Raw genomic sequence first — 20,671 nt, forward strand, 5'->3', positions numbered from 1 at the left:
TTTGAGTACTTTAACCCTAAAGAAATGAACAAAAACATGGATAGGTATGTGCCCAAAAGATGTTTTATCACGATAGTATTTATAATAGTGAAAAAAGAAACAACTTAATTGTCCAGCACTAGGAGAATGGTTAATAAAACTGTGATTCAATTGGTGTGTAATAACCTACAAAGTTTTTAATGAAGCAAATTCGTGTGAAGTAATAAAAGTTATACAAAGAAATAAATGAGTAGATGTCTCTAGCATGAGTAATAATCACATGTAAAGACATAGCTTCAGCTGTTTCAGAGATAGGCAGAATATCTGAAAGCATAGAGCTCTTGCTAGGCCTGTGATTATTTGGATGAGAATTATTTGAGATTTACTCAAACATGTTGACTCATGCAGTCGGAACTAATGATACTGGGCTGAGGGAATATTAGGGCGATATATGGCACACAGAGAGGAATAAGAATTAAGGAAATTTTGTCTTTCCATTTTGTCTCTGCTAAATTTATTGACTGATGAACTTTCATTCTTGGTAATGTCTTAATTTTCTGTGGAAAGATAGAGATTGATAAGAAATTGATAATCTGTGTTTCATTTTTAGATGGAGATTGTAAAAAACTTACTTCAGAAATATTTGCAAAGATAGAGACCTGTCTGAATGAAGTCAGAGATGAAATTTTCATTAGGCTTCAGCCTCAGCTTAGATGCACATTAGGTAAGTAATTTATATAATTTAACTGTATTACTTATCTACCATAAAGAGATACTTACATCATAAGAATATATAATACTATTTTATTATTTGGGTGATTAGATTCTTGGGAGAGAGAATCTGTGTAGTTTCATTTAGGAGCCTACCGTTGGTTAAATCATTGGTGGGCAGAGTTGTTGTTCCATATAAATATACAGGCTTGTGTTCCACCCTTGAAAGTGGATGCATTTTTCAGAACCAGGTGGATACTCAGGAGTTGACACCATTGGTTGCTTTTCCAGTACTTTCCCCCAGTAGACTAATTCAGTGTCTTCAACCTTGACTGTGCATTAAAAGCACCTAGGGAATTGAAAAGTGCTTGGGGTCTATTAAATAAGAATCTCAGGGATAGAGCTCAGGTATCAGCAATTTTTAGAAGCCCCTGTGTGATTTTTAAAGATGAACAGGGTTGAGAATCTCTAATCTAAACCAACCATAGTATCCCTTGCCAGTGATTGGTTTAGGAATAGACATATGGTACAATTTTCATCAATAAAATACGAGGAGAAATATACTTTTGGGAAAGTTTTGCTTACTTTTAAAAAGGGCAGAAGAATGAGATCTGCTTTGTTCTCTATGATTTGGCTTTTGGCCTTGGAGCAGAGTAGAACTAGGGCGCTAGAATTCTGGGGCTTTCGAAAAATTGTTTAGTGTTGCAAGAGAGAGTCATTGGTGATTTTTTTTTTTTAAGGGTAGTGTCTTTATTTCTCTTCATTGTTGTAGTGACTCTTCTGTTAATATTGTGTTGTAGTAAAGAATATATGATACCCCTATTAAATATCCACATTGAATTATGTAAAATATCAATGCCTTCAAATTTTTCTCTCAGAAAATTTATTTCTCAGACTCAGATACAGTATCTGGAAGCAGTGTCTTTTTTGCGTGGTAGTATCTTTGTCCCACTGTGCTGTTCCCTAGTTTTATTATTTTGTTTTCCATGAACTCGTGCATACATGTTTACTCTGTTCTTAAAATAATAAACTGAATTTCCATATGCCAAATCTTTGGCATTGTCTCCTTTAGGTCCAAAGGACTATTCTAATTTATCATCAGGTAGGATCTCAGATGGGATAAATACTCTTTTTTTTCCTTTTTAACAAAGTATAATTTCTGTAATAGTGAAACCCTTTTTAAGTGTATACAGTGTATAACCATTACCATAATCAAGATAGAGAATAGTTCTGTCACCCTAAAAGTTTTCTTCAGACTCCTTCAGCCCCTGTTCTTACCCCAAACCACTGATCTCTGTTGGATGGATACTCATTTCAAAGGAGGCTTTACCGTAAGATTACCAGAGTGTAGACTGAGGGGCTCCCGTAGTGCATTTTGCAGGTGTCCTTTCCCTCCTGGAGTGACCTGAGATGTTTTATTCAGGGTCCCTGCTCCAGTTCCCATTTGAATTAAAGAGTGGTTTCTCCCCCAGTCCGAATCAGCACTCCTCTTAGCTCTGATAATTATATCTGGAACAAGGTTGCATCTTGTTCCACTGCTGCCTTGGGCCTGGTTTTCTATGTAACATAGAAGGAATTTTTAAATTATTATTTTGTGCAATCATAGCAATTGGGCAAGCATACAGCTCTTCTAATACAATAGAATTCCTCTCTTGTTTGTGTTCATACTACTCATTCAGCAGTAATAGGTGCTGTGTTGGAGCTTAAGATCTTACTAGTGAAATCTAATCTTTGCTTTGGAGAGCATTTTAAAAATCCTACAATGTGTGTGTTTTTATTTTGAATGTTAATGTGTACTTTCAAGTACTAAAGAAAGAGAAATAGAATCTCTACTGACCCTGAGTGTTGGTTAAATTTTTAAGATCAGTCATTGTATCATTTTGATTGTTTTTAAAAAATACATTATAAACCATCCTTTCTGTTCCCCCTCCCTGCAGTTTAAGAAATAAAATATTACAAATACACGTGAAGCCCCCTTTGTACTCTAATTCACTTCTTCCTTACCTCCCCACAAAGGTAACTGCTCTCTTCAGTTTAATTTTTTTTCTCTCTAATGTCTAATTTTTTAAAGGAAAAAGCTAATATTGTTGTTTGTACTTATTTATGTAATTTTAAGAATAATTTAGTCTTTGAGATATGTGTACCAGTGTAAGGATGCACAGACCAGTAGAACAGAATAGAGAGTCCAGATGAAAACCCTCCCCTTTTGCTTAAGTCATACTGTCTGACAGAGATGGTGATGCAGGTAAGTGGGGGGAAAAAAAGACTGTCTAGCAAATGGTGCTGGGACAGCTGGTTCCTGAGACGGGGGAAATTGGATCCCTACCCTAAACTGTAATCAGAAGTAACTTCAGCCTATTTATTTATTTATTTTTTATTTATTTAAAGATTTTATTTATTCATTTGAGACACAGAGATACAGAGAGAGAGCATGAGCAGGGAGAGAGGCAGAGGGAGAGGGAGAAGCAGGCTCCCCACTGAGCCAGGAGCCCGACGTGGGGCTCGATCCCAGGACCCTGGGATCACGACCTGAGCCGAAGGCAGACGTTTAGCCATCTGAGCCACCCAGGCACCCCAACTTCAGCCTATTTAAAGACCTAAACATGGAAAGGCAGAATTATAGAACTTAGGGAAAAAGATGGGTGAATATTTAAAACAGAAGAATTTTTTAAATAAGGTATATAAAATAGTGGTAGATATGATCACATTGAAGTTTGAAACCTCTGGGCAAAGATAGAGAACAAAGCAGTAATATCCTGGCTATCTTGTGAAGAATTCTGTACATCAGTTTAAAAAAAGGACAGCCTGATAGAAAAGTGGCCAGAAAACATTAACAAGCAATTAACAGAAGAGAAAACTTGACTGGACAGCAAAGAGTCACTGAAAGATTTGTATCATAGCAAATGATGGTATTTTAGGGAAATATGCAAACTAGGTAGTTGGATAGGCATTGGGGTGAAGATACTAGAGGCAAAGAAACCATTTAAGTGATTTCAGCAGAAGGTTATATAAATTGGAATTAATTGGTATTATATGTTCTCTAGTGGATGCTTTATGCTTAATACCCATAAAATTTGTAAACAAAGGAAAATAATTAATATCAATTAGGAACTATATAAATTCCCTAAAATGATCCATACACCTATAACTTATTTAACAGTGTGTTTTGAGCTCTTTGGTATTTTTTTTCTTTCATGATACTTTGATTCATTGAGAACTTTATGTATTTTTAGACCTGAAGATTCTATGTTGTCATTGTGAAGTATAAATTATTTACTTTTCAGTTAATATTTAGTTACAGTAGAGTGAGATTTAAATGCTAGTAACTGTTACAAACTCCTGCTGTACTGTGCACTGTTTAGATGCGGGGTGATGCTATGTGTGTTCCTGTTTAGGATACTGATTTGTATTTATTTCTATTTATAGAAAATATTTTGATTTTTATTTTTGTACAAAAGTAGTGGTGGGACTATACCACAAAGGTGACTGTTAAAATAGCCTTTGTAACTACTGGCATTTATAGAGCGTGTTTAGGCAGTAACACCTCCTGCTCTGCCTTTGGGTTGTGCCAAGGTGACTCCTCCTGGCCTTGTTCAAGGCTACTGTCGCTCCAGGCTAGGGGGAGAACTGGACCATGGAAGTGAGACTGTCCCGGGGAGGCAGGGGAGGGAAGGACTCCAGTTCTTTGGCAGCATCTAAGCTCCCCTGAGGACAGGAAGGTAAGAAACGTCCAATTGGTGAACAAGTATAAGAGGAGAATGTAAATTCTCCTGTTTAACTTGCCTGTTGATCCCAAAAACTGGAAGACTGGATTCACTATTCAGTTTTTGTTTTAATGACACCAGGAATCATATCTTCTCTAGTCTTAAAGTCATTGAAGTTTAATTTTAATTGGTTTTTTTAGAAATTTATTTATTTGAGAGAGAGAGCAATGTGGGGGGCAGAGGGAGAGTGAGAGGATCTCAAGCAGACTCCCTGCTGAGCTCGGAGCCCAATAAGGGGCTCAGTCTCACACCCCAAGATCATGACCTGAACCAAAATCAAGAGCCAACGCTCAACCAACTGAGCCACCCAGGCACCCCTAATTTTAATTGTTAAAAGATGAGACTAAAAGATTTTAAGAAGAGTGGTGGATGAGGAGTGGGGAGATTTGAGGCTGGCCCTTTAACCCTGTGTGTCATGTTCTCTCCACACATAGAACAAGAGAATTGGACTAGAAATGGCTTTTTAATGGTTTTGTCCACCTCTGACATTGTTCTACAGTGTTAAAATGGATATATCGCCACAAATAGTATTTGTGGTGAACTATTTATATATTTTTATTTTGTTTTTATAATACTTTATTAAAATTTTTATAATGCTATATTATAATTTTGTTTTATACCCTAGGGGTGTTATAGCTCTGAGGATTTTTTTTTTTCCCAGAGAAAAGTTAAAAAAGATATGAGGGAGATAGTATGGGTCTTTTGTCCTTAAAACATTTCCATAAGTATCCACCAAGAAAAATGAAAGACAGAGACTGAAGTGGTAATTAAATCTTTCCTATGATAGACATTTTTAGAAAAATGCTTTAAAAACTTCCCCTGGCCTGGGTGGCTCAGTTGATTAAGCATATGACTCTTGATTTCAGCTCAGGTCATGATCTCGGGGTTGTGATAAAGCCCTGCTAGGCTCTGTGCTAAGCGGGGAGTCTGCTTGAGATTCCCTCTCTCCCTCTCCCTCTGCCCCTCCCCTCCATGTGCATGCACTCTCTCTCTAAGAGAAAAAAAGATTCTTAAACACTTCCCCTTGCCCAACTGTGAATAACTTAACTCTGTCCTATATTCATGTATTTTCACATATATTCGTACTGTGAATATACTGGCAAAATGTAAGTTAATAATTTTTGTTCACTTTTTTCAGTTAATTATGAGCAATAATTTTCCCTTTTCTTTTTGAAGGTGATATGGAAAGCCCCGTGTTTGCACTTCCTCTGCTTTTAAAAATGGAACCGCTCATTGAAAAGCTCTTCATTTATTCTTTCTCTTGGAACTTTGAATGTTCACAGTGTGGACACAAGTATCAAAATAGGTTAGTTTTTCTCTTTTTTAAAAATGGACGTATTTTATTGAAAATGGTTCCAAATAATAAAATTTGAATAAAACTTGCTTCCGTTTGTACTGCTCTCTCCCTCGTTCCTTCTGTGCTCAGTAAAATTTCCCACCATATCTTGAAGTCTCCCCACCGTTAAGATTAAAAGGAAAACTGAGCTCCACAAACTACAATTTGCTTGCTTTTTTAAACTGGAAGAATAAAAAACCATGGTTTGCTGGATTGTTAATTAGTAGGAGTTTTCTTAAGTTCTTCAGTGGAAGGGGAGACAAATGGGAAGAGTAGTATATTCCACTCACAGCTCCCCCTCTGGATTCCCTGCTGAGTAAGAATACTTCTTAGAATTCCTTGAAATGATACGTGTTTTGTTTATTCCTCTGTTAGCAACTAGGGTTTTTGCTTGGTTTTGTTTTTATGATTTGAGGCTCCCAGAGGCTGGCAGTGGTTCTGAGAAGTAACTTAGGCTCTCCCGTTCCTCCAATGAAAGACCAGCCACGCCAGACTCCTCTTGCATGTGAGCTGTCTCAGCCTACTTTCTACTTCCCTGATGCCCTTAGGTGAGGATTAGAGGGGTCATGATTGACACACTATCATTTTATGCCCTGAGATTGGGACTTGGGAAGAACCATGGAGAAGAAAGCAGCAGCGGATTTCTTTTGCTTCCTTACACTGACCCCATTATAGAGAGAGTAGATTTTGGAAGAGGAGTCAGAAAGTTTTTATCACACAGAAAGTTGCTGGCTGGCAATTAAAAAGATTACCAAACTGGTTCTGTTGGTCATTTATTCAAATCACTATAATAGAGATCCATCCTTTCCTCTTTTCTTACCTACTAGCAAATTAGGAAATTTGGAGTCTCTTAAAATCATTAAATAAAAATGTGAGAGAAAACTATTGCTTAGATATTCATTATCTAAATTGAGATGATTTTTGGTATGTAGGGGTCAATCAAGGAGAGTCACGTCTGAGACAATGTTCTAGGAAATACAAGCAACAGAACCAGAAAACTTATTTTCACCAGTTAACTCAAAAGGATTAGAACAGAGTAAGAATAAGCATTTCACTCTCATCTAGGACTTAAATAATTTTCTAGGAGTATAAGAACGAGTATTTCCTGGTCTTCTATCACTGATTTATGTAAATTAATCTGATTTTCTCCTCATTTGACAAATGTGGAAAGTGAACCTTGAAAGGGGTTAAATAGGCAGGCAGGGCCCCAGGTGACACACTACTAAGTGACAAAATTCAAGCTTAGGTTCCCTAGCCTCGGACTTTCTTGCTCACTGTGATATACTCCTTAAATCACCACCTGGATTTTAAATAATATAAACAGGTTTGTTGATTAAAATCAGCTTAATTACAGCTTTTCCAAAATCCACATCTGAGTTGTTTGACAGCTTTTCATTGAGTATATTTTATGTGCCAGGAACTTAACAGAAAAATAATCTTTATTCTGGCCAAATTCAGACTAGTTAGGGAGATAACATATAAACACATAATTGAGGGCCAGTGACTTAGTAATTATTTTTGATCTGTTGGATGCATTAAGTTACTTTGAATGCAAAATGTTGTGCATTTTGGAGGTGTATATAAAAAACTCTGAGGGTACAAGGGAAAGAAGCCACTGGCATTTGGGTTTGCTTTTTTTTTTTTTTTTAATTCCTTTGTTCTAAAAATAAGTAGTTATAGAGGAAAAGCTAAAATGAAGTGGCATTTCATTAAATACATCTTAGTATTGATCATAGTTTAAAACATTTCCACTAAATCTGATGGGAGAATATCCAGCAAACTCATGGTTTGTGCTGCTGTTTTTAGGGCCAGTTTAAGATCTTTTACTTGTTTTACGAAGTATATTTTGGAGACAGTTTAAAAACATGGTTTTTGGAGTCAGACTCCCTGTATTCAAATCTCAGGTCTATCCTTTATCATCTGATACGGGCTCTGTGTTTCACTTTCCTCATCTGTAAGATGGGGAGCAGAATGGTACCTGCCATTTAGGGTTGTTTGGGAGACGAGTGCTTAGCACAGCACCCTGCTTTTGCACATAGTAAGTGCTCAAAAATGTTTGCTGTCATGTGGAGCATTAACATTTATTTTCTGAGACAGACTCCTTTTTATAGCCTAAAATACAGAAGCCTTTACTCAGCAGTCGTCTGTGAGAAGCAAGAATTTAGTAGAAATAAGTCATTCAATTTTAGTGATAACTTTATGCCGCTTTGCTTTTAAAATGTTAGCTTCCCTGAGAACTGGTATATTTGTAACAGCCTCTGCTTATCTCACCTATGATTGAACAGTATTTGTTATTGTTTACCAAAAAAAAAAAAACTAGTGTCTTTTAGGTAATTAATTGCTCTTTGAAAGGTATTTTTATTAAGGTGAATCCAGTTGAGATATAGTGTACATCTTTATTTACTTAAAGATTTTATTTATTTGACAGAGAGCTATATTGAGAGAGGGAACACAAGCAGGGGGAGTGGGAGAGGGAGAAGCAGGCTTCCTGCCGAGCAGGGAGCCCGATGTGGAGCTCGATCCCAGGACCCTGGGATCATGACCTGAGCTGAAGGCAGACGCTTAACGTCTGAGCCACCCAGGCGCCCCTAGTGTATATTTTTAAATACCATCTTTTTAGGTGTCTGTTGCTGTCAAGTATGTAGGCTAAAGTGCAAATTTAGAACTTCTGTAACCTGTGAAAACAAAATTATTTCACAACTGGTATTCTAATTTTTTAAAGATGAAGAAAATTGAGTTGTGTGTATTCCTGATTATAATTTGGAAGTGCCTTTTTTCGTTTTTGGTTGTCAATATGGATAGCCAGATTGTGAATTTTGTAAGTAAGGGGTGAGCTCTTAATACATTTGGAAACAGTGGTTCCCAACTAGGGGCTGTTTTGCACCTCAGGGGACATTTAGCAGTGTTTGGAGCTAACGGTTGCTACATTTGGAGCCGTTAGTGGCATCTAGTAGGTAGAGGCCAGGGATGATGCTAAACATTCTCGGTGCACAGGACGAATGCCTCATGGCAAAGAATTACCCAGTGCAAAATGTCAGTGGTATTGCTCTTGAGAAATCCTGGTTTGAACATTTTCTTCATCTCACAACTTAAAAAACATACATAATTATGGTGAAGAGGCTTCACCGAGAGCTTTTCTATGGTTTGGAAGGAACAGTGGCGTATTTATTACATGGGGGGATTAGGAAAGTATGAATAAACAAACCAAGGTTTAGGCATTAGTTTAAATTGATGTAAATGAACTTAAGTTATGTCTTCTTTTTTTGCAGACATATGAAGAATCTGGTCACTTTTACAAATGTCATCCCTGAGTGGCACCCACTTAATGCTGCCCATTTTGGTCCATGTAACAATTGCAGCAATAAGTCACAGATAAGAAAAATGGAATTGGAAAAGTGAGTTAAAATTGCCTTACTCTTTTTAGAACAAAATGAAGGTGGATTTAATGTGTAGAATTGCAAGTGATGACTACAACCTACTTTTCAGAAGTTTGCATTAAACAACGTAGTTACAAATTACCAAAATGCCCCTCTGTCAAGAACTCTGGCCAGTAAGCAAACTGTCCCAGACAAAATACCGCTGAAGACCTGTCTTAGGGGGATTGTCTGACCCCACGCTACTGGTGCCTTTCCTTCTTTTGCCTTTTTTCTCCCTTTAAGGATATTAATCTTCAGTTTTTCTCTCCTGCCAACTGCTTGGAGTCCCAAGAATTCTGAAGTTTCCTTAATCTAATATCAAGAACTAAGATGACTCAAAGATGAACCACAGGCTCATCTGTCTGAATTCCCATCTTCTCCCTGAACTCGAGCTGCTAATTCTTATCCTCTTGTAAGCTTTCTCTGCCCTTGAGCAGGATGTGTTTTTATTATATTTCGCCAGCTTTTCTATTTGTCCTCAGTGGGACCACTGGTCAGAATTACTTTATTCTAAAATTGCTACCAGAAGCTCCATATTTTAAACTGAGGGGTCAGTTCCAATATGGGCAGTTTGTCTCTCTTTTGTTAGTTAATGCACTCACACATTTACACATCCTCTGTAACCTGAAGGTTTAGTTGCCCTCACCTCTGACTCTACAGTAAAGAAATGTTTGGGGCGCCTGGGTGGCTCAGTTGGTTAAGCGACTGCCTTCGGCTCAGGTCATGATCCTGGAGTCCCAGGATCGAGTCCCGCATCGGGCTCCCTGCTCAGCAGGGAGTCTGCTTCTCCCTCTGACCCTCTTCCCTCTCGTGCTCTCTATCTCTCATTCTCTCTCTCTTGAATAAGTAAATAAAATCTTAAAAAAAAAAAAGAAATGTTTGGAAGTATAATTTGGTGTCATAAAGAACAATTAACCTTTTCTTACCTTTTCTCATGCCCTTGGAGGATGTACCAGGAAATCCCTCAATCTTTACTAAAGGTTTGTTTTCATCCAAGTAATAAATTCTCAGTTAATCTAATAGTGCCTAGACTTAGAAGGAGAAAGAGCAGTGCCCCTCCTACCTCCTCTCCTTTAAGCATCTACTTTACACCTTGAAGGTGGTATTCACTATGACAATTCAGAACAGTGTGCTTATTCTACCTTTATATAGCCTTCTCCTTTTACACTAGTTGAGGACTAGGGCTCTGACACCAACACCTGGGCCCCATTTCTGTGTAACCTCTCCCTGTCCTCCTTCCTATATGATTACATTTTTTGTTAAATCAGTACTCATTGTTTATTATTATGAATATACATATATTCCCTCCAGCCAAGCAGTATACAAGGTTATGTTTCATTTCTTTTATAACTTTTCATTTTTCCTGGAATTACTAATTTCCTTGTGTTTTCATTTGCTTTACGTATGCATTGTGCATTTTTTCCAAATTCTTCAAACACCCATCAGTAAATTTTCCAAACACTTAAATGTTTCACAGTTTTTGAATCTTCCTCCCTCCCCCTTTTTTTCTAGAAACCTTTCTTCTACCACCTCCCATCCTTCTGCTCCAGTGTTCCAGTTTATAGGGTTCCTCTCTGGGCCTGGTCCATGGGAGTGTTCTTTATACACTCTGTCACTATCCCAGTTTTTAGCTCAGGGCCTTACCCCCACATTCTTCAGCATCTGTCACCTATCAGTATTGAGTCTTCTAGAGGTTCTGTGGAGTGTATAAGTTCTCATCAGTGTGCCCACTCCATAGCACTCATGTCATCACTTCATCCATTCTGCTAAGTTACCACTTTCCCGTTTGCTTTTTGCCTTCAAAATATTTGTTGTTTTCTTATTTGCTTATGTCTCCTTTCCCTTGTTGGTCCTTTTGGTTTATTACCCTTTTTTTTTTTTTTTTTTTTGTCATTCACTATCATTTGGAACATTTGAGTCGAAAAGAAGAGAAGGTACCTTTAAGCTGAAGTCCATAGTCTTTCTTGGCTTTCTGGGGTTTCAAACTTTCAGATTGGAGTGTTGTAGGAGCCCTTTTTTGTTTGTTTGTTTAATCCCTGTCCTTGGTGAGAAAGAGGTAGAAGGGTAGCAAGTTGTGGGTATCTGCCATCCTGTACTGGACAGTTGGGTTACTTGAGGCTTCATGGTGTATGTAATTTCATCTAACAGTTATACTTGCTTTTTCTCAAGCCCACATTGAAGATAAACTTACACTACTATTTTGTTTGATCTGTTAATTGGTCACATTGCAACATACAATTTTTAATTACACAGGTATGTTGCTTTACTTACATTAAAGATTCATGCTCTGATTTGGCAGTGTATGCGCTAAGTGTTTCAATGTGAAATGTGTTTAGAGTTCTAACAGGTCAATTTATAAGCAGAATTTATAGTTTGGACATTTACTATACTCAAAAGTAAATTGAACTAGTATGTGAAATTTCATTTAAATTTTAAATGACAAGGTATTTATAAAGTCCTCTAGTTTTTTACTTTGAAATTCATGTTCTTGATTTGTTGATGTCTAATGGAATTTAGAAACAAATTTAATACAGTTTTTAAGGATAACTTAAAAGTAGTTAGGCCCATTATGATATCATGCATAATTCCACCTTACAGCATTCTAAAAACTAATAGTGTTGTAAGGTCCCTGAATACCTTGTCTCAGGCAATCCACATCTCTAATATGTTCCCATTAGAAAGAGTCCATTGTAAATCAGATGAATGGGATCTGTCAAGTTCAGATCTGCTACTTTAAGTAAATTATTTAGGAATTATATTCAGAGCATGGTGACGTGGAGCACCAACTTAGAATCTGATTTAATTTTACTTCACAAACTCTTAAAATGAACCTCATTACTGCCATGATCACCTCTAGGAGTCCGGTCACACGCTATCCTGGATTGTCATTTGAAAAGTTTATTAATTTAAACTTAGTTTTTAAAGAATATATAAAAAAATTTAAAAACCTTCATTTTTAACAGTGATTTTTTTTTTTTTTTTAAACTAAAGGTTAGGGGAGGGTAAGAAGAGAAATTAGATGTTTCTGGTCTGTGCTTATAGGACCTATTAAAGTGTCATCAAAGTATCATTAAATATAATGATTTTGAGACTTTCTTCCAAGCAGATAAACTAAACCATCCCCTACAAAAGTTTGGATGGAGTACTGATATATAAAATAGTTAAAATTATGTTTCTTAATTTAAATCTTCATTGTGTGGCAGAAAATGCTTTATTATTTTATGAGATCCTTGAACTTACCTCCGAAGAATACAGTTGTAAACCTTTGTTTAACAGTTGAATTTTTCTGAAGAAGTATTTTGTTATAATTAATATGAACCAATTCTAATTATTTTAATTACATCTGATTTTACTCATATATTTCATTTTTTGTCATAGAATCTGAAATAGGAAATCGTTCAGTGATGTAATTAGATCTAAAATATAATGAGACTTAAAAATTATATTTGCAGACTTTTTTTGCCTAAAGCCTACATTATTACAGTTCAGAAATACATATATGCACATTGTTAAAGTTGCATTTTCTAAAATACGTTACATTAGTTGGGATTAGAAGTAAAACACTTGTCCTCCAGGCCATTTGCACGAGACTGGCTGCTCTTTGTGGGACAGGGATTTGGTGTTTCCCTGCTGTCTGTGGGTAGCAGGGCAGTTGGCACAGTTCTCCATGTGCTGCTTTCTCTGTTTTCTGTTTTCTCTCTTTTCCTGAGGGTAGATCCTTATAATAGGAGTTTAACCTAAAGTTAGGTGAATGCAAATGGATCTTGGCTTGAAATCTCTTGTGACTCTCGTTCCAGTTCTGTTAAGCCATCCCATCCAATTTTTTTATGGTTGAGTCCGTACATAACTTGATCCTCTCAGCTCTGAGCATCATCTTTGACATGCTAGGCGTTGCAGGTAGGAAGAAGCCTGAGAACAAAATCTGTTGCCAAGCTAGGAGTAAAGTTCTACCCTCAGCTGAGAGGCTGCGTATGAGATAAGTTGGAATTACGGGTAGGAGGAACCTGTAACATTTAGGGGACACTAGAGTCTAGGGGACCAGAGAAGAAAATGAACCAGAAAAGGATGAACGGGGGCATATGCTTTTTAATTGAATCCAAGATGCCATCGTTTATAAGTTGCACCGGTTTTTAAATATGCCATTAAGAAAGAAATGCTGCCTATTTAATACTTGCTGTGTTTAACTCACATAAAGAAGGCAGGAAGTTCATGAGTTTTCGTAGTCTAGGGATCAACAAGACTTTTAGTAACTAGTCTTAGAAGATACCTTGAAAAGGTATCTATCATATGAGACCAGGAGAATTAAATATGAATTTAATTATGAATTAAATATTAGTACTTACAGAGTCATGCAGGTGCCCAAGCCTGCATATACAGCTGTGAGAACAGATCTCTAGTGTCTCTGTGGATCTTTGATTCAAAGGCACACTCTTCACATGTTAACATTTGAAATGGTAGAACATCTAAGAATTGATGGCGTGGTAGAGTTTAGTTGGCAGTTTTCTTTCCTAGTGGTATATGTTATAACTAGTGGTATCTTAGATCAATTAAGTAGATAAGATAAAAAAAAACAAAGGGGGTTAGCATTATAGACAGTTTTACAGCACTTTTTTTTTTTTTAAAAGATTATTTATTTATATGAGAGATAGAGAGCATGAGAGGGAAGAGGGTCAGAGGGAGAAGCAGACTCCCTGCCGAGCAGGGAGCCCGATGCGGGACTCGATCCAGGGACTCCAGGATCATGACCTGAGCCGAAGGCAGTCGCTTAACCAACTGAGCTACCCAGGCGCCCTACAGCACTTTGTATTTATAGGTACTTTAATTTTGAAGACTTGATTATTCCTCTAACATGATTGACAAGAGATAACTTACTAATTAATTATTCCTTGTCAGTCTGAATAATCTGCATTTTGGACATTGATTCAAGTTCATTTCAGCTGAATAAATTTTGATAAGCTAAGTAAGTTTGACAGCTGTTTAAATATTGGGAAAAGAGATATTCATCATTTTTCTTAAATCCTGAGAGCTTTGTTAAATTTGGTTATCTGAGGCCCATCATTAGGTTCTGTGTTCTGGTTTGGTATGTTACTGTAATGATAAAATGTATTTTTGAAATATGGATGTCTTAAAGTTTATAGTAAATCAGCCAGTATGTTGTATTTTCTTCTCTGTTTTAGGTACAAATTGAACTTCCTAAGTAAAAGTTTTACTTTGTTGGACCTCTTCGCTTCTGGAAATAACAATGAAATAGGCCAAATTATTAGCATGTTGAGGTTTTTTTAAATGTTTATTTCAGTGTCTTAGGTTTATTACTTCGTTTCACATATTACCTATAAAACAAAAGTAATTCATTTGGGCACTAGATGCCCAAGAAAATTCTAAAAGGTCTGGATTTTTCGCTGTGATTTTACAGAGTAGTTATGTTACCAAGAGATCTTTAAGCCAAAACAGCATTGTGGCTTACAGAGCAATTTTTGCTTAATGGTCTGTGTTAGAGCCTTATTGCATGATGGCTTCCAACTGTCACTGATACAATCCTGAGAAGGGTTTACTGTTACATACTTCATAGAGTGAGTTCTCCATTTCTAATTAAGGCACACATCTGGAGGTTCTCAAGAAAAATTAGTTCAGTTAGCCTTGAACGTGTAATGTGTGACTTCCTTGCTTCAGACCATCTATTGTATAACCAGGCACAGGGCGTTACATTTGTTTGACTTCACTTGCCTTTCTCTCCCACAGAGTGTCTCCCGTACTCATGTTGCACTTTGTGGAAGGCTTGCCACATAACGACTTGCAGCACTATTCATTTCATTTTGAAGGCTGTCTTTATCAAATAACTTCTGTAATTCAGTACCAAGCAAATAATCATTTTATAACATGGATTTTAGATGCGGATGGTAAGTATTTAAACCTTTTTCTTTTATGATAATAGGCATGGAGGCCAAACTCTAGATTTTTTTTTTTTAAAGGCAAACTTTGCTTTGACTCTTTTTTTCTCTCATGTCTTGCCCTTGCCTTTAATTCGTCTGCCCCCTTCTCTCCTCTGTCACTCTGTTTTAGAGTCACTCCTATCTTTGCTTTGTATAAGTATGGGTATACACGTGCATATGCATATTTCTTTTCTAGACAGAAAAGGAGATCATATAATACTGTTGGTTTACAGTTTGCTTTTTCCCACTTAGTATGTTTGCTTTCACTCCATGAGAAATACATGGTCGGTATAGAAAAATGAATGGTAGCGATTTTGATTTTTTTTAGATATGTAACCGTGTACTGCTTTTAAAAAGAAAGTGCATCGTACTGAAGGTTTTTAATTGAGAAAGGACAAAAACAAACTTTGCTTAGTTTGCAGATGTTAGTAATATAAATAAAAATAAACATCTCTTGGGTGCCTTGCTGGCTCACTCAGTAGAGCATGTGACTCTTGATCTCAGGGTTGTGAGTTCAAGTCCCACATTGGGCATGGAGCCTACTTAAAAAGAAAAAAAAATTGAAAAAAAGAAAAGAAAACATCTTTCTAGAACTGTGAAACAGACTATCTGAAATTCATTATTTATCTAAGATAAAGCCTTTATTTAAATAATTAAACTTTTCAATAGAAGGTTAAATAGTATAGCTCATAATTTTTGCTGAGTCTCTCCAAATTTCACGTATCTAATATGGTTTAATACTGAGTTTTTCTCACAATGTTCACTTTGTCTTAAACAAGATCACTCAGTCCCATAAAGTGTTATATTAGGCTGTTGGTAAAGGTCTCTTTGATATTTTATTTATTTTTCTCTTTTCTATTGTTTGGACACTTTTTATATTTGATATTTTCCTCTTGGGGATAGTTTGGGTGGATGACACAATAATGTGTTGTAAAAGCACTTTGCAAACTGAAACTCACATTATAAATACTGTCACCTTAAAGTTTTACCCTACTTCAGAATTGGGGGGAAGTGGTTCTCAATAACATAAGCAAAAACTAAACAAGGAACTTACTTATTTTAATTTTTTACTACATTCCGGGGAATCTGAAATCCTTTTCAGGTAGGTTAGATAGTTATATGGTTTCCATCCCTGACAACATATAAAAATCATGGTTACTTTTTAAAAAATGTCTTGGCTGGGTGCCTGGGTGGCTCAGTCGGTTAAGCGTCTGCCTTCAGCTCAGGTCATGATCCTGCAGTCCCGGGATTGAGTCCCGCATCGGGCTCCCTGCTCAGCGGGGGGTCTGCTTCTCCCTCTGACCCTCTTCCCTCTCGTGCTGTCTCTCAAATAAATAAATAAAATCTTTAAAAAAATAAAATAAAAAATAAAAAATGTTTTGGCTTTCCCCTGTCATTGAATTGATCTCTGGGGATTAGACCCAAATGTGACTTAAGTAATTCTATGTGCATTTGTGGTGGTGAACCACTGACGTAAGCAAACAAAAGAGTCTCAAAGTTTTAATGGGTATAAAAGAAGAAACAGTAGGTTCGTGTGGTTTATAAGGGTGTATCCATGTTAATTTAGTGAATGGTTTTCTTGTGTGTAGAGGAGGTTAGCCTCTTCCCTTGTAATCTATCACTTCGTTTTCACTTGACAAATGAGAAAATAGAAGCTCAGAAATAAAATAAGCAAACACCTAAAAACCTCTAAGGTTTTTTTTAACCAAAAAAAAGAAAAGAATAGTTGAATTGAAATAAGAATTGAAACAAATGTGGGTACTTGAGGGTAACAGGCTTCATTTATCTTGAAAATTCATGTATATGGAAAATTTTAATCCATTTTCTGATGCTGTTGGATAAATTGGGTGATATACTGTATTCTAAGTCACAAAAATTAAATAGACTTCTCTCTTGATTTTTGTGGGTATTGTAGGAAAGGGTAAAAACTATCTCAGTTTTTCAGATTTCTGGATGTTAGCCTACAACTTTTATTAGCCAAATAAGGACTTTAACCTTGGCAGAGAAAAAATGGTGACATAAGGATAAGGCCATGTTCTTGAGTGTTCTCTTTTGGTGGATATTCAGGGATATAGCAGTTTAAATGGCCAGAAGAAAGTGAACCTCGGCTGGTGGGTTTTGAATGTCTAACCTGATTTACTGAACTTTCCTCATCCCCCAGGAAGTTGGCTGGAATGTGATGACCTAAAAGGCCTACGTTCTGAAAGGCGTGAGAAATTTGAAGTTCTTGCTTCAGAGATACATATTGTTATTTGGGAAAGAAAAACATCCCATATGACAGATAAAGCACCTTCCTGCCTTCCACTTAAAAAGGCTAATGATGAGCCTGCTTTCGGTGATGAGAAACCAGCCTCTCCAACATGGTGTTCTATGGGTGATGCTGCCTCTGCTGAGCCACCCTCAAGAGCTCTGCCCACCGGTATGGCAGTTGCACCTAGCACTCTCTCACAGGGTGCATCTATAACTCATGGACATCATTTACTTTCAGGTCCAGAAGGTTTGGTTGACAATAATATTTTATCTTTGACACTTGAAGAAATACAGGTTAACTCTGAATGTTTTCTCTTAGAAAATGAACCTGTGGCAGAAAATGCAGGAGTTGGCAAAACAAATACTTTGCAATCAGAAGAGTCACTAATGGCTTCTTTAGTATCAGCTCCGTGTGTTGAAAAGCTTACTCAAGACCAATTCGTGAATGTAAGCTTGCCATCTCAAATTATAGGTGCAAACATGCAGTTGGCACAGCCAAGTACAGAAGACACTGTAATTACTAAACCTGTGAATACTACGCATGCTACTGACCCTATACATGGAGTAAAGCCAGTAGAAGTTGAGGGTACAGTTGCCCTAAAGGACACTCCATTCAAACAGTATCTTTCACCCAAAACTGAGAAATTAAAACCAGAACAAACTGTTAAAGCTCAGGTATCTAATTTGAAAAAAAATGAAACTGTGGCATTTTCTCAGACCATAACAGCGAAGTCAGTACAGAATCCATCTCTGAAAGAAACTCAGAAGAAACCATTTGTAGGAAGTTGGGTTAAAGGCTTATTAAGCAAGGGTGCTTCTTTTATGCCACCTTGTGTTTCAGCTCATAGTAGAAACACTGTCACTGATTTGCAGCCTTCAGTTAAGGGGGCAAGTAATTTTGGTGGCTTTAAAACGAAAGGCATAAACCAAAAGGCTAACCGGGCATCCAAGAAAGCCAATAGGTGTGCAGGTAAGCCTCCTACAGTTAGTAACCCTCCATCAAGCCATCCATCGTGTGGTAGCACGACTTCTCGTGTATGTGCTAATGTTATTGCTGATTCAGACGCTTTGAAGAAATGTGAAAACACCTCCTATGGAGCTCACCACAGTCACGATTCTTGTGTAAAAGAAAATGGTTTTTCTTCAGCAAACCATGGAGACTCAGTTGAGGGTCAGATTCATAAACTTCGTCTAAAACTTCTTAAAAAACTTAAGGCAAAAAAGAAAAAATTAGCTGCTCTTATGTCTTCCCCCCAAAAAGGAACACCTCCAACTGAAAATTTAGAACATGAGTCCCACTGTGGGTCTCCAAATGATTGTGAATCAATAGAAGACTTGTTAAAAGAACTACAGTATCAGATTGATACTGCTGATAATAAATCTGGGTGCACCATGGTTCCGTACAGTAGTCAAAGTCATGAAGAAATTTTAGCAGAATTACTGTCTCCTACAACTGTTGCCTCAACAGAGCACTCAGAAAATGGGGAGGCTGACTTTAGGTATTTAGAAATGGGAGATGACCACATCCCAGCACCAGTGTCTACTGAATTAAATGATATTCCCCAAAACACACATCTGAGACAGGACCATAATTACTGTAGCCCCACCAAGAAAAATCAGTGTGAAGTTCAGCCAGACTCACTGACAAATAATGTCTGCATTAGGACATTGAACTTGGAAAGTTCCATGAAGACTGATATTTTTGATGAGTTTTTTTCCACTTCAACATTAAATTCTTTAGCAAATGACACATTAGACTTACCTCATTTTGATGAATATCTGTTTGAGAGTTGTTGAGTGCATGTTACCTCTTTTTAGTTTAATATTTATTACTGCTCTTGGAAAAACTTAGTATGTTATTAGGTAGTGTTTACACACTGGCCTTGTCATGAACAAAAATGTAAGCTACTGAAGGCTTTCCTATGGTTCTGCTCACAAAGCATGTAATCTGTTTTACAAATTAAAATAATCAAAAACTGTTTTTCCTTGTTTGCTTCATTTTGTATTATAGGAGAAGGAGGATTTCAGAATGAAAACTAGAAAACTAGTGTCTAGTTTCTGGCATTTTTTACAGTTGGGTACATTAAATTTCTACATTTTAATTTTGGTTACACTGTTTCAGGAAAAACACTAGTTTGTACAAACTAAAGTCATTGTATACGGAATATAGAATGTGTGACTGTTTGGTAATGGTTCTGTGATCATATAAGACCCTAAGCCTGTTTCTTACGTTAACAGTTGAGTGCTGTGGAATGTAAACCTACCCCCATACAACTTCTCTACTTACAAAAGATGGCAGGAAACCTTGTTACTAGAACTCTAAGTAATGTTACACGTTTAATATATGATCTCTAACAGGAAAATAATCTATGTGTTAATAAGAGTTCACATTATCATAAATGCCCTCTTTCTCCTAGCACATGTATTTCTGCAAGGAAAGTGGGATACCATCCAACAGTACTGTTTTGGGAGAAAATAATAACCAGGTGCTTATTAGGCTTGCTATATGGGTTCTGTTTTGTATGAAATACTAATTCATTAAAACCCCGTTTCTGTGAGCGAGATACTTTTATCACATTTAACAGATAAAGAAACAGCACAGAGCTTAGTAAATTGTGCGGCTGGGATTGAGGAGCATGGTTACTACAGTGTTTAGAAGTATGTGTTCCACCTATCAGTTTTCATTTAAAGTTTGGATGCTTGAACAGCACCACTGCTGTAGTGATTGGAGTTAGTAGGAACCGTTACTAAGGTTTTAAGGGTGGCGGTCTTGGGATATTTACTTTGCCAGGGACTCGGCACTTCATGATTGATTTGTCCAATTTACTCCCAATCCCCTCCCATGATTGATTTGTCCAATTTACTCCCAATCCCCAATTTTCTGATTACAAAAGGTACTGCATGTTTGTCAGGAGAAATTGGGCAAACACAGAAAAACATGAAGATTTTGGATCATCCATTTTAACTACTGGTAATAGTGGTAATTACTACAAACATTTTCATATTTCTATACATGTAGACTTTTAAAAATTCTATTGTACTTATTTGATCTTAATGTTTAATGAGCATTTTTCCATCTTACAGTTTTGACAGCTTTTGGATAGCAATGTTATATTAACACTGTATGGATTATCATTGTTTCACCAGTCTTTAGATTTTGAGGTGATTTGTACCGTTTTGTTATTAATTGTGCCACAGCAATTAAGTTTTTGCACAGACCCAGGTCTTATTTTCTGGGAGTGGAATTGCTGCGTCACAGGATACGCATTTAATGATTGCATGATT

The 20,671-nt window shown here is 36.8% G+C and overlaps 1 protein-coding gene across 3 annotated transcripts in view; it reads left to right on the forward strand.

Moving 5' to 3' along the window:
- USPL1 (ubiquitin specific peptidase like 1) overlaps nt 1–19,367 on the forward strand; it is a 34,107-nt gene extending 14,740 nt beyond the window's left edge. For all 3 annotated transcript variants that reach the window (XM_028104874.1, XM_028104883.2, XM_028104871.2), the window contains exons 5-9: nt 590–703; nt 5,631–5,760; nt 9,060–9,185; nt 14,946–15,103; nt 17,298–19,367. In XM_028104874.1, the coding sequence (XP_027960675.1) occupies nt 590–703; nt 5,631–5,760; nt 9,060–9,185; nt 14,946–15,103; nt 17,298–19,183 (2,414 nt within the window). In that variant the 3' untranslated portion in view covers nt 19,184–19,367. The remainder of the gene's footprint in view (nt 1–589; nt 704–5,630; nt 5,761–9,059; nt 9,186–14,945; nt 15,104–17,297) is intronic.
- The last annotated feature ends 1,304 nt before the right edge of the window (nt 19,368–20,671 follow it).

The sequence above is a fragment of the Eumetopias jubatus genome, unplaced genomic scaffold, assembly GCF_037043125.1.
Source record: "Eumetopias jubatus isolate StellerSeaLion01/CBP00866 unplaced genomic scaffold, mEumJub1_p1.0 scaffold_3, whole genome shotgun sequence".
Lineage (NCBI taxonomy): Eukaryota > Metazoa > Chordata > Mammalia > Carnivora > Otariidae > Eumetopias > Eumetopias jubatus.